We start from the raw sequence: 13777 nt of genomic DNA on the forward strand, positions 1-13777 counted from the left end.
ATCACACTAAGCCAAAGCATGTATTTAGTGTTATTGTTGATCACTAAAGAGACAAACATAAACATTCACCAGCTCACAGCATCAGACTGATGAAGGCAAATCAATGGGTGAAGTGGGTCAGAACCAAAGCCCTAATTCACGCCTGGAGGCAGCAGAGAGCGACTTTACAAATGAAACTAGTTCAGGCAGAGCTGGACGCCACTAATTGTTGTTTTTCTGGCCGTAGATGAAGGGAGGTTTCTCTCTTTGAAATGTGGCTCAGGTTTGTTTCTGAGACGGGATGAAAGCCTGTTTTCATCTGCCTTCTACTGGGTTTCCCTCCACACTCACACACACACACACACACACACACACACACTGAGGCCCATCTCGGAGCGGTCCTGAGTCTGCTCTCGTGACACGACACTTTCTTCTTCCTTTTGTGAAGCAAATGAAGAGAGTGAGTCACCGCTCAGGGACCCTGTGTGGTCTGGCAGCACATCAGTGGGGCTGTGTGTTTGTCTGAGGGTTTACGGGGATGAGCGGGCGCCGCCACAGGCCCCGGCTGTGGACCCTCCCTTCGCCCCCCCCCCCGCTCTGAGCTACCTGCACGCCTGCGCTAAGCTCTCCCATCCCCCCGCCCTCCTCCCTCCATCATCTGTCCCCGCGCTCCCACATCCATTATAGGGCAGGACGGCTAGAATTTGTATTTAGACTGAGAGAGAGAGAGAGAGAGGGAGGGAGAAACGGGGGGAGGAGGGGGGGAGCATATGACACAAAGGAGAGGGAGAGATAGATCAGAGCGGTGGAGAGAGGGAGTGGGAGGCTGCGGATATCGATAGCATCAACAATGGAGCGCTAGGATCTGGAGAGGCGATCGCCAGCCCAACGACGGCTGAGGGTGAAGACATCTGAGGAGGGGGGTGCCTCCTCGCTGAGCTCAGGGGGAGGAGGAGGAGGAGGAGCGGGAGGAGGAGGAGGATGGGCCTCGAACACAGACTCGCAATGGCACTGCACAAATTGGATTAAAGCAGTATGGTAACGTCTCTAATTTAATTCCTCGCTGTGCTGCTCGTGTCTCATCCCCGTGTGTCGGCGTCCACGCGTGTTGACATCCATCGGCCGCGTCTCGTGTCACCCGCCGCTCTGCCCCGCTGTGTGTGTGCCGTCTCCATCCCCGTCACGCTCCTGCCTCCCGCGGCCGTCCCCCGTCACCAGGCGCCGCCGCGCGCGTCGGCCGAGGCGATGTCGTGTTCATCTGTTTTCACCCGTGGCCGGACGCCGCGTCCTCCTCGCGCGCGCGAGCCGTCGCCGCGGCCGCTGCGTCGCCTCGCGGGCTGTTATCACCCAGCGGGGACTGCAGTCATCGGCGGTCCTCGCATTGTAGCCTGCTGTTTTTAAAAAAAAAAAAACAACAAAAAAACACTGCCTGTTTGGGACTTGTGCTCATTTCACACTGTCACGCGAATAGAATACGAATAAATCCTTCCACCGTCCCGTCTGGAGAATTAGAGCAGCCGCATGGGATGTTTGCTGTCATGTGTCCGCTTGAGCCCATGTCAGCAGGGTCTGATTACAATGTTTGGCCGTCATTACCCGTCCCACCATCTGCTGAGCCTCAGACACAGCACCGCGCAGGGAATCCCCTCACGGATCAATGGGAAGTCAGCACAGGGCCCGGGCCGAGCCAGCACCCAGAGCAGGTCCAGGTTCACACACACGCACACGCACACACGCACGCACGCACACGCATGCACGCACACACACACACACTCACACACGCACATACACACGCGCACGCGCTCACAAACACACACACACAGACACACACACACACGCACAGACACACACACACGCACGCACACACATACACGCACACACAAACACACACATGCACAGACAGACACACACACACAAACACACACACACACACACACACGACCGACGCGGTTTCATAATGCGCCGTCACACGAACGACGCTCTGACTCTGTGGCCGAGGCCGTGCAGGGCAGGAAGTGGAGCAATTAAGCATCATCCAATTAATGCATGATGGCCTTTCTGTGTTGTCAGCGCCTCCATCAAATCAATTACGGCCATTACCACCAAGGGCGGAAAGTAACTAAGCGCAGGCACAGCTCATGAGAAGTGTTTCTTTTGTGTGAGTGTAACTCAAGGCCACCATGATGAAACGTTGTGATTTTAGCTTAGAACACAGAACGTCCCCATGCGGCCTCAGCAGTAACTCACCCTCCACTGCCCCCCCCCCCATCAGCTGGACAAGAGCGAGGTGGCGACGCTGGGGCTGCCCTCCGCCACCAGCCATGGAGGCTCCGACGGCAACATCAGCACGGACGGCGCCGCGGCGCCGGCGGCAACGGCGACGGCGGGCGGCGTCGCCGCGGCGACCGGCGCCGACGCGGCCGAGCCGCAGCGCACGCGCGCCGCCCTGGAGCACCTGCAGCAGAAGATCCTGAAGGTGACGGAGCAGATCCGCGTGGAGCAGGAGGCCCGCGACGACAACGTGGCCGAGTACCTGAAGCTGGCGCACAACGCCGACAAGCAGCAGGCGTCCAGGATCAAGCAGGTGTTCGAGAAGAAGAACCAGAAGTCGGCGCAGAGCATCGCGCACCTGCACAAGAAGCTGGAGCACTACCACAAGAAGCTGAAGGAGATCGAGCAGGTGGGCGTGAGCTGCATCGCCTCCCTCCCGCTCCTCTGCCTCCTCACCCCTATGACACCCCTCTCCATCCTCACCCTCTCCCACCCCTCTGCCTCCTCACCCTCACCCCTCTCCCTCTCTTCTGCCTCCTCACCCCTCTGCCTCCTCACCCTCTCCCTCTCCTCTGCCTCCTCACCCCTCTCCCTCCTCACCCCTCTCCCACTCCTCTACCTCCTCACCCTCACCCCTCTCCTCACCCCTCTGCCTCCTCACCCTCTCCCGCTCTTCTGCCTCCTCACTCTCACCCCTCTCCCTCCTCACCCTCTCCCTCTCCTCTGCCTCCTCACCTCTCTGCCTCCTCACTCTCACCCCTCTCCCACTCCTCTACCTCCTCACCCTCACCCCTCTCCCACTCCTCTACCCTTACCCCCTTACCCTCACCCCTCTCCTCACCCCTCTGCCTCCTCACCCTCACCCCTCTCCTCACCCCTCTGCCTCCTCACCCTCTCCCGCTCTTCTACCTCTACCTCCTCACCCTCACCCCTCTCCCTCCTCACCCTCTCCCTCTCCTCTGCCTCCCCACCCCTCTGCTTCCTCACCCTCTCCCCTCTCCCACTCCTCTACCTCCTCACCCTCACCCCTCTCCTCACCCCTCTGCCTCCTCACCCTCTCCCGCTCTTCTGCCTCCTCACTCTCACCCCTCTCCCGCTCCTCTACCTCCTCACCCTCACCCCTCTCCTCACCCCTCTGCCTCCTCACCCCTCTCCCTCTCCCCAGAACGGCCCGGCCCGGCAGCCCAAGGACGTCCTGCGGGACATGCAGCAGGGGCTGAAGGACGTGGGGGCCAACGTCCGCGCCGGCATCAGCGGCTTCGGCGGCGGGGTGGTGGAGGGGGTCAAGGGCGGCGTGTCGGCCCTCACCCACACGGCCGTGGTGTCCAAGCCGCGGGAGTTCGCCAGCCTCATCAGGAACAAGTTCGGCAGCGCCGACAACATCGCGCACCTGAAGGACGCGCTGGAGGACGGCGTGGGCGGCCCCTCGGACGACGCGCCCACGCCCCGCGCCCTCAGCGGCAGCGCCACGCTGGTGTCCAGCCCCAAGTACGGCAGCGACGACGAGTGCTCCAGCGCCACGTCCGGCTCGGCGGCGGGCAGCAACTCGGGCGGCGCCGGAGGGGGGGGGCTGCTGGGCCCGAGCATGGGCAGTCCCAGGCTGGACGGGCACCATCATCATCATCACCACGTGCACAGCTCCTGGGACGCGCTGCTGGAGGGGCTGCAGGAGATCAAGGCCAGCCAGGCCCACATGGAGGACGCCATCGAGGACATGAAGGGCCAGCTGCAGAGCGACTACTCCTACATGACGCAGTGCCTGCAGGAGGAGAGATACAGGTAGGAGGCGCCGGCAGAACCCAACCCGGAAACCGCCGAGGCCTCGGGTTCAATGGGAGGAAACACACAAGTGAATCAAGTGAAAACAAGTGTGTGTGTGTGTGTGTGTGTGTGTGTGTGTGCTCTTGCGTATGTGTGTGTGCTCTTGCGTGTGTGTGTGTGTGTGTGCGTGCCTGTGTGTGTGTGCATATGTGTGTGTGCATGTGTGTGTGTGTGCATGTGTGTGTGTGCATGTGTGTGTGTGCGTGCGTGTGTGTGTGCTCTTGTGTGTGCTCTTGTGTGTGTGCGTGCATGTGTGCGTGTGTGCGTGTACGTGTGGGTGCTCTTGCGTGTGTGTGTGTGTGTGTGTGTGCTCTTGCGTGTGTGTGTGTGTGTGTGTGTGTGTGTGTGTGTGCGTGCATGTGTGCGTGTGTGTGTGTATGTGTGTGTGCTCTTGCGTGTGTGTGTGTGTGCTCTTGCGTGTGTGTGTGTGTGTGCGTGCGTGCCTGTGTGTGTGTGCATGTGTGTGTGTGCATGTGTGTGTGCTTGTGTGTGTGTGCATGTGTGTGCGCGCGCTGTGTGTGTGTGCATATGTGTGTGTGCATGTGTGTGTGTGTGCATGTGTGTGTGTGCATGTGTGTGTGCTTGTGTGTGTGTGCTTGTGTGTGTGTGCATGTGTGTGCGCGCACTGTGATCTCAGGTACGAGCGACTCGAGGAGCAGCTGAACGACTTGACCGAGCTGCACCAGAACGAGATGACCAACCTGAAGCAGGAGCTGGCCAGCATGGAGGAGAAAGTGGCCTATCAGTCGTACGAGCGGGCGAGAGACATTCAGGTTAACGCTCCCGTCCACGTGGACCTTAAATAGGAATCTAAAAAGCAGCTTCTACAGAGTCAACAGCCCAGAGACGCTCCTACAAACAGGTTCTGGGCCCAGGTGGGCTGTAACTAACCCTTTGTGTGGCCTCCTCCCCCCAGGAGGCCGTGGAGTCGTGCCTGACCCGCATCACCAAGCTGGAGCTGCAGCAGCAGCAGCAGCAGGTGGTGCAGCTGGAGGGCGTGGAGAACGCCAACGCGCGGGCGCTGCTGGGCAAGCTCATCAACGTCATCCTGGCGCTCATGGCCGTGCTGCTGGTCTTCGTCTCCACCATGGCCAACTTCATCACGCCGCTGATGAAGACGCGGGCCCGCGTGGCCGCCACCGTCCTGCTGGCCCTGCTGCTCTTCGCGCTGTGGAAGCAGTGGGACTTCGTGGAGCCGTGGCTGCTGCCCAGCTGAGCGCGGGGGTCCGGGGACTGGAACGGGGGGGGGAGACCCGCTCGCTGCTCCTGCTTCCTCGGAGCGGAGAGGAACCAAGGGGAGGGGAGCGCGCCAGGAGGGAACGTGGCACTTTTTGTTGAGAACAGGACAAATCCAGCCCACAGAGCGCGTTGAGGGACTAGAGGCACCGCCTCATCGCGTCCAAACCTACTGGTGTCGATGACCAATCATTGGCTGCGTTGCTGTCACCAAAAACTGCTCAGCTCATCTTAGAATTGTCTTTTCTAAATGATCACCATGAACACATTGCAAAGAGTGCGACTGCAGGTGGCCGGTCATGTTCACGTGGGAGGAAACGGGTTCTCCATGAATGTTATGTGTTGATGCATGTCTCCACATGATGCATCTAGCTGGCATGAGTTACAGTTCCATCAGCGTCAGACTTCCAGTGCAGGTTTGTGGCGTCGCCCGCGCTCCATCTCACATCCGGTTCTGGTGTTGAAGCTTCTAGACGCATTTCTTGCTTTTGGCCCTTTTCTTACAGTCCAAAAACTGCTGGTCTGCTCAAGATCTGCATAATAACTCAACTATGGAAAATCTGTCCCCACCATTAATGCTATTTTACATCCACTATTGTAGAACTGCTGTCCAAATAACTGGCATGTCAAATTGTATTAAGGTTTATATCCAGTTTGCAAAAAACGACTATTGCTGTTTTATTAAACAATGTAAGAAATAAATGATTTCATAATAATAAATGAATGAAAGAGGAGCATCTCACATCATTAAGATTTAAATAATTACATCCAGTAGCTCTGTTTAAGGGGATTGTGCAGTGGAACCAATAGCTTTACTAACAGGTAATAAAGTGTTTACTAAAGTTCCATGTTTTATAAGCTATTTATTCAACTTTAACCAGTGGCATGGCTTATTAGGCACAAGGCATTTATTATGTTTTCATAAGAGCACTCACACTGTTCACACCCTCCCAGGTTTAATTTGCACTAAAATGACTATGAAATGAATAATGACTATTCCTGCATAGCTGAAGTTATTACCATGTTGATTTCAAATCTATGGTAAGAAGTAACTAAAATGCTAAACTAACTACATTATTAAAAATTCTGAATTAATTTTTATTCAGCACATTTGCGAAATTTATCCAACTTAGTTGTTACAAACAAGCCTCACCATTGTGGCATCAGCTGAATGAGAGAAGAAAGAACTAAACTATATGAGTCTTTTACTAGTTTTTGTCCAGGTAGAATGAAGAGTCCTGTTTACTTAATACAACTGAGCAGCAGATATTTTCCTCTGTAACTGACATATAGTCAGTAATGCAGCACTAAAGTTATAAATATTTAATGGTTCTTTTAAGAGGCTTCTTCGCTTTCATAGTGTAGACATAATTAAATGCAACTGTTTTGTTGCCACTAATCAGTTTGTAACAACGACTGCAGCACTAAGTGTCCGTTCGAGTCCTGCTTCAGCAAGACGGGAATGAGAACAAACAGCTGATTGTGAATCATCTTCCCATTGGTGTTTTACAGTTAGTTTCACACAAAGGACATTTCTTATTTGTTTTTGTCTTTTTAATCTTTACTGTCAGGCAAAACCCATATGATCGGTACACTTAATGACAGGTATTCTTACAGTACAAGACAGAACTCAAGGGGATCAGAGTCCGTGGCATGGCCACAGCTGACCTCTAAAAAGTAAGACATTCATCGTCATTAGATTGTTCCAACTTTTACATCGAGTTCACAAATGTAATATGTATTTGACTCGTATCAAATACAGCTTTCCTTGATTAACTAGCAAATTCTAAAAGACTCAATAGAAACAGCAGAGTAGAAAAAAACATAAGAAGAAGAATTCCTGATTTTATCTTAATTCCTGTTAAGATGAAGGATGTACAATATATTGCTTTCAGGTGCTGAACTCAAAATGGGTTTGCCAGTCCTGTAAAACACATTCTTCAGTATCATAGTCTGCCCTTTTAACGCACGTTGTGTACGCTGCAGGTAAAACACACATGCAGTGTCTCAGACTACTTTAACCATTAAACCTCAGGGGGAGCTGCCATTTAAAGAAGGTGCAGGAGCTAAAAGATGAGCAACCACAAAGGTTGAACCTACAGTAGGAACCCCCTCCTCAAAAGTGCAGCTTTCCATCACTCACTATCAATCAAGTGTCTGAAAGTCGTACTTTTCGCTTCTTTTTGTGAAACAAAGAAATAAAGACTACAAAATAAAGTAGAACCAAAAACCTACGCCTGTTCACTGAGCGCGCACACCGAGGCCTCAAGCCTAAGACACAGTATCCAGTCACAGCAGTACAACTCAGGAGAGGACATGATGAAATACAAATGACACAAGGATGAGTATTAAAAGTTCCATAGGTGAAATTTCACAATAATTAAAAAAGCTGAACAGAAGGCAACACACGATTTGGACTTTAGTGTGTTTATCAGTAGACTCCTTGCATGCGAGGGGATCTACGCAACAATGCTGATAGATGATGTCCTTTAGAACATTTACTGCACTGAGATCTAATGCAGTCATACACACACACACACACACACACACACACACACACACACACAAGACACGCTTCTCAACATTATTGTGATAAAAAGCTCCAAACTCCAGAATCTGTGATGCCTTTGGATGTAAAATGCTGTCTTGGCTGTTCCCAGACTCACGACAGACATGAGCCTGATAGTTTTTAAAAATGTGGACACACAACCTGGTGTTCATCAGGACCAAGTCGGACCTGCTTCCACAGTCTTTAGGCCTAAACCCAACATGGCGCTGGCACAGGCAGAGAAACATGTGGCCTCACTCATGAAAAAGGTTTTTCCATTTATTGTCAGTTTTTTTTATTAACTGTATACAATTATTTCCCGCTGTCATTTTACTGGTAAAACTTTATTCTTCTACACTGGCTGTCCTACTGCCCTCTTTGACTTTTTATAGGAAGTCATCAATCGTCATCATAAATCAAGAGTTTATTTGACATTCAGGAAAATATCAGAGAACCTTTTCATAAATGCGGCCCCAAGTTGTCACGTACAGGTCGACATCACAGCGAGAGGTGCTTAGGCAGACCTCTGGGTATAGAAGAGAATGTAGGCCTGAGTGTTGCACACTTCCTCCACACTGCAAACCTTCATCTCAGAGTCATTACAGTGGACCCAGAAACCTGAAAAAAGGAAACAGACAAAACGCGTGGTAACAACACAACAGCGGAACAAATACTATGCACTGATCTACTGAAACAAATCCAGCCTGTCGCTCACCTCCTTCTGTGTTGTAGCAGTAAGCGGTGTAGTGCCCTGAGCCAAAGCCTTTACCATGATGCATAACTACAGCAGACAGATCGTAGGTGTAGCCACCTCTGTGGACAGAGTGACCTGAGCCCGTGCAGCAGTATGGTTTGATGTTCAGAACCTGGTCAAAGGCCACGTGGACGCTGATTTTCTCTCTATGGTTCCGTCCTGACCATCTGCCATGTAACACAAACAGATTAGTGTCCAAATGGTTCCAGCCTCGTCCCTCACGACAACAGGACATTCTACACTGGGTTTCTCAGTTACACATAAACATGACATGACAAATGGTCCTTGAGGGAAACTTGCCTGAAGCGTTTGAGGTGCAACCGTAGAACCTGAGGTAAGCGGTAGATCAGAAGCTGCTTACACGCCTCTGACAAAACTAAGGGTTTGTGGGATGATTTCCGTCTTCTTTCTACAGCAGAGAGTGTACAGAGTGAGGCTTTGCCACACTGTTACAATAACCCAGACCTCTAAACAAACATTTAGTTTGGCTTCCACAAATCTAGTTTTCATGTCTGGCTCCTCCAGACATGAAAACTCACTGTCAACAGTGAGTGAGACAGTGGAGGAAGAGATGGACAGGAGAAGAAAGGCCTCCTGCTCCAGGCACAGATTCTGGCATTTAACACACACACCCCAAAAGGCTGGGGTATCATTACCAAACAATAAAACACATTCAAAGCTGAATGGGGGAAAAATAAATTCAAATTAACACATTTACAGCATTAAACAGCCACAACCCTAAATACAACCATGCCTGAGCTCAATGTAGAAGAAAGACAACAAAAGAAAAGAGATTCATGGTGTGTCCAGGCTGCATGATTGGTTGTGCAACTGTTTGCACTGAGCCTGCCTGTGTGTGTGTATTCACTGGGTTTGTGAATCATGAGGCCACATCTTTGTGTGCTGAGTCGTCTTTCTATTTGAAGCCTGTAATTTGCCAAATACACATAGATATATGTAAAGCTGTTATTTAAATACTGACTTAAAAGTTGTATTTTATTTTTTTTTTCATTTATCTACAACTCTTTATTGGTAGATAATCCACAGACACACATTAAGACGATGGAGGTCGAAATCTCTGATTAAGAAACAAGCAGTTAGTGCTGACAAACCATCAACAAACTAATGAAATTGATGTCACTGTCCACAAAAAAAATCTTTAAATGTGTTTTAATTGTGTACAAGGTTTATGTTTAGCATATTAGACAGTTTGATTGTAATAATGCTCATGTTGTGTGTGGTTCTGTAGAGAGAACTTCATGGAGCTCGTGACAGAAAAGCTGCTGTTTGCCTGCACCATATGAAACATTGCACTTACTGTTGCAGTGGTTGCAGGCATAGATGCTGCCTTCAAGAGCCTCCATCTCTGTAAACTTGGACAGCATCTCAGTGAGGGTGCAGCTGCGCTGGTAAGCTGTGGAGCCAGAGCCTTTGTCGATGCTGTGATACCGCTCTGGAAACTCCAATGACAAATCCCAGAATGGCTCAACTGTGTTCGATTTGTGCTTACAGGACAGACACGTCACCTAATAAGGAAAGAAAATGTGGAGGAAGAAAAAAAACTATTAAAGTCTGACACCTATTTTTTGGGGAAAAAAAGAGTAATAAAATAATAATAACAACCTCTTAAGACAATAAGACATTAATGTCAAACTTTACTTTTTGCTTTACAAAATCTACAGCATGTGCATATTACAAACAAAACAAGGTGTTAAGTGCACTTTATATATTGCTGCAGAAATGATTAGCCTTCACTATGCTACAAACAGACTTAGGTGGCATAAATAAAACAGATATGGTCATTTTCAATGACAATCTTTATCACTGAGATTATGGCAACGTTCAGGATTGAATATTGTTCTAATTATATTTTTGAGTCTTCACATCTGTCTAATAGTCTCACCTGGCTCAGTAACTGCCCATGAAAGATGGTATTAAGAACCTTTAGCACTTGCTTGGATAGTTTCCTCTTTGTGATGGGGATAACAATCCTACGCTTGGAACCTTCGGTGTCCAGCTCCTGTTGCACCTTGTCCAGCAGCTCACACAAGAACTCCTGGGCATCCTGTTGGTCGTAGCCCCGGAAAGCTGGGATGAGGTTCCACACGGAGTGCAGCATGGCAAAGGGAGATACCAAAGTCCACCGGCCTGACCACATGACCCTGAAAAGTGTATGCAACTCATGGCACAGAGACATCTGCTGGCGGGGGGAGGAGCGGGGCTCCTTGGGCTGAACCAACTCCGCAGCCTGCGGGGAAGGAGGAACGCTTTCCTTTTTGCCCTCTGGCAAATTCCAACAACCTGCTTTCCCCATGCGTCCGAGCGGGCATCCTGACAGAGCCGTGTTATCGCTGCTGACGACACCTCCTGTCACTCCTGTCACTCCCTGGGAGTGATTGGTCTTAGCCAACAGCTCCTCGGTCTCACACAGGTCCAAAGTGAGAAAACACTCCCTGAATTTCTGCAGGTGGCTCAGCACTTGCAATATTGAGTTCATGTAGCATGTGTTCCCCAAGTTGCGGAGACCAGTGACACCTGGAGCGAGTCTCCTTCTGGTCACCGCATGCGTGGAGTAGTATCTCCTCAGTTTAGCAGGTCTGCCATTCTGAGGAACCTTGCGGGACAGGGTCAGAAGGGAAGGCTTCTTGGGAGGAGGAGGTAGGCGTTCTGGAGGGTCACGAAATTTGCGAGGAATGAGTGTGATGGTTGAGCGTGGCGCCTGAGTAAGAAGCCTAGCGCTCTTTCTGGGAGGTACATTGATAAGCTCTTCCATGAGTCTCCTTTTAACCTCTTTCTTTTGTCTTTTAGCTTCCTCCAGTTTCTCTTTGCGTTGATTCTCCAGGTCGTGATGTTTGCCAATCCACGTCCGAAACATCTTCCCTAGAAGTGCTTTCCTCCTGTGCCGCGAGGCCAGCTGCATGGCGGGCTGAGGCCCGCCTTCCCCGGCCCTGGGTGTGCACTCCCCACCAGTGGAGGAGCGTAGCGAGCGTCTACCTGGGCTGCGGACCGTGGAGAGCGCCCCTCGGAGGAGTTTGAGATCTCCCTCTGCATTATCATTGAGTACATAGTCTCCACAGGCGAAGCAGAAGACGTCCAGCTCACGCACCTCCATAGCCAGTGGGTGGTGTGACTCCTGGAAGTGTTTGAGCGAGTGCTCCTCCATGAAACGTCCACATGCCACGTGGGAGCATTTGAGGCAGGCCCACACCGAATCTGTAGTGCTGCAGTCCACACATTGCCATTTTTGTGGATTGAGGATGGAATGGTCTTGGCCCAGGCGAAGGCGTACCACGTGCTTACAACGATCCATCTCTCCAGATACACATGTGGCCTCAGTGATAGGACACACGTCCTGTAGCCAAGCAGCAGCTCATGCTGAAATAGAAGTCAGGAGAAAGTAAAGATTAATAGATGGACATATCCAGATCAATGTCTGAACAGGATTTAGTATGGTCAACCTAAATTGTTCAAATACAAACAAGAGCTGTTTTTTAAAGTGACTGTAAATGAAATACTTACTGGAAATGGGGTTTTCTTGACCAGGTTTAAAAAGATACATCACAACCTCTGCAGGGAGCTCAACGCCACCAGATCACCCATGCCCTCTGTCACCACCAGCACCAACAGGAACATTCTGAGAAATAAAGATTCAAACTGACCATGAGGCCTAAATGCATCAGCACCACTTCTACAATTCAACATGATGTATGATAAATATGAATGCTGTCGATTAAGAACACACAGCAACTGGTGACTATTAAGTTTAAAAAAAACAGTGCATATAAAATATTTATAGGTAAACATTTAAAACGTAAAGTTAAAGTTTAATGCTCCACGGCACAGTGATCACTTTATTAAATGCTTATGAATACGACCTATAACCACATTCACATGCGGATCGTCATCAGGAGGAGGGGGGGGGCTGGTTGGCCATTTAATTTCGCAGTTAATCCATGAAACCGTCTACTCCAGCAGCACCAGCGCTGCGCTAGGACCGCGGCTCTTTTTGTTTTCTTTGTGTGGCACAACCACTAATTGTGAGACAAAATAATACCAGCACCGCTGACAAACAGCCTGCGCGGCCGGCGGCTGCTTAGTTCGGGCTCCCGCCCGGATCGCGGCTTGTTATGGTCTGCTTCACATATGTAACTGTATTTACGCGTCCGACGTCGATATTCGCCGATGTTGTAATAACGCAGCGGTGCCTGGCGGCTTTAAAGCCGGCTGTCTGGCTCGGGCTGTCCGCCGGTTATCGCCATGCTAGGCTACTGCACGATTACCACGCTTATTCAGAACAAAGACCAGTTAGAGAGCCTCTCTCCAGGAACATCCAGCAACTTTGTTGGTGTGAGGCAGCTCAGCCTGCACTAAGTTAGCTAGAGTCGCTACGTTAATCGCTAGCCACGGCGACGCGGAGCGGAGCGGCGCTGGCGGTGCCTAGCATCGGGTCGTGTCCCACCAATAAATGCACTTTAACGCGCAAAAAAACGCGTCCCCCGGCACCAAGTAAGTAGCCACCGTTTATGTTATTAGCCCACCGCGGTAGCCGCCGTTAGCCGCGCGGCTAACGCGACTGCCGAGGACAATCGAAGTTAACCTAACGGTTGTTGCCGACCGCTAACGCGAACTAACGAGCTCGGCTTAGCTCGCTAGCAGGACGGCGCCGCTGAACGTTTGAAAACTCCCCGGTGACATTCACCGCGGCACGCCGGCAGCGGAGAGGGCGCGCGCGCGCGTGGGCCTCGTCCGTGCTCCTGGGCTGTTGCGGTCGTAAGCTCCGATAATGGAAAGGCTAGATAACGTTACCATCGCCGACACGCATCCATCCGGTGCACTCGGAGCTGCTTGTTGTCCCCCTCGCAGATTGAACAACCCAACTCTCGATCCGAGCCCGGACCTCGCGGCTCTCATTGGACCGCGACCGAGCGGCAGCCGCGCTCTGATTGGCCGAGAGGCTGAACAACAGGCGGCAGGATGGACCGCGCATCCGTCCTCCCACCGAGGCCACATGGAACAATAAGAGACTGCGGAGCGGCCGTGGAGGACGAGTGACCCCCGAGCTTCTGGGCCCGGCGGGTGTCAGCGGGTCGGTGCCGATCCCCTCACGCGTACCTGCGCACGTGCGGCTCTTGAGCTCAGCGGCTGTTGGGGCTGTCACACGGAGGGCG

At 51.5% G+C, this 13777-nt stretch overlaps 2 protein-coding genes across 3 annotated transcripts; one reads left to right on the forward strand and one right to left on the reverse strand.

Annotated features, from left to right (window-relative positions):
* The first annotated feature begins 625 nt into the window (after nt 1-625).
* Nucleotides 626-6153, forward strand: tmcc2 (transmembrane and coiled-coil domain family 2). The gene is made up of 5 exons (XM_029151323.3): nt 626-1017; nt 2252-2659; nt 3416-4029; nt 4709-4844; nt 4988-6153. The coding sequence occupies exons 1-5, from the start codon at nt 1015-1017 to the stop codon at nt 5285-5287; spliced, it is 1461 nt and encodes a 486-aa protein (XP_029007156.1). The 5' UTR covers nt 626-1014; the 3' UTR covers nt 5288-6153.
* A 2105-nt stretch (nt 6154-8258) lies between these two features.
* On the reverse strand, nt 8259-13655 carry usp49 (ubiquitin specific peptidase 49). 2 transcript variants are annotated; one of them, XM_029151313.3, is made up of 7 exons: nt 13416-13655; nt 12129-12243; nt 10513-11984; nt 9928-10135; nt 8910-9018; nt 8571-8776; nt 8259-8473 (listed from the first exon to the last, which is right to left on the reverse strand). In XM_029151313.3, the coding sequence occupies exons 3-7, from the start codon at nt 11917-11919 to the stop codon at nt 8370-8372; spliced, it is 2034 nt and encodes a 677-aa protein (XP_029007146.1). In that variant the 5' UTR covers nt 11920-11984; nt 12129-12243; nt 13416-13655; the 3' UTR covers nt 8259-8369. The 2 variants fall into 2 exon arrangements, with proteins under 2 accessions (XP_029007146.1, XP_040926651.1); XM_041070717.2 differs by having other exon boundaries at nt 13309-13423.
* Between the last annotated feature and the right edge of the window lie 122 nt (nt 13656-13777).

Source organism: Betta splendens, chromosome 5, assembly GCF_900634795.4.
Source record: "Betta splendens chromosome 5, fBetSpl5.4, whole genome shotgun sequence".
In the NCBI taxonomy this organism is placed as follows: domain Eukaryota; kingdom Metazoa; phylum Chordata; class Actinopteri; order Anabantiformes; family Osphronemidae; genus Betta; species Betta splendens.

What these genes read in the sequence shown, in the direction of transcription:
- tmcc2 (XM_029151323.3), top strand. An exon ending in AGCTGAAGGAGATCGAGCAG is followed by an intron (nt 2,660 to 3,415) that starts GTGGGCGTGAGC and finishes CCCTCTCCCCAG; the next exon opens with AACGGCCCGGCCCGGCAGCC. An exon ending in CTGCAGGAGGAGAGATACAG is followed by an intron (nt 4,030 to 4,708) that starts GTAGGAGGCGCC and finishes CTGTGATCTCAG; the next exon opens with GTACGAGCGACTCGAGGAGC.
- usp49 (XM_029151313.3), bottom strand. Translation starts at nt 11,919, where the DNA reads ATGGATCGTTGTAAGCACGTGGTACGCCTTCGCCTGGGCCAAGACCAT. An exon ending in TTGCACCTCAAACGCTTCAG is followed by an intron (nt 8,777 to 8,909) that starts GCAAGTTTCCCT and finishes GTTACATGGCAG; the next exon opens with ATGGTCAGGACGGAACCATA. An exon ending in CTGCTACAACACAGAAGGAG is followed by an intron (nt 8,474 to 8,570) that starts GTGAGCGACAGG and finishes TCCTTTTTTCAG; the next exon opens with GTTTCTGGGTCCACTGTAAT.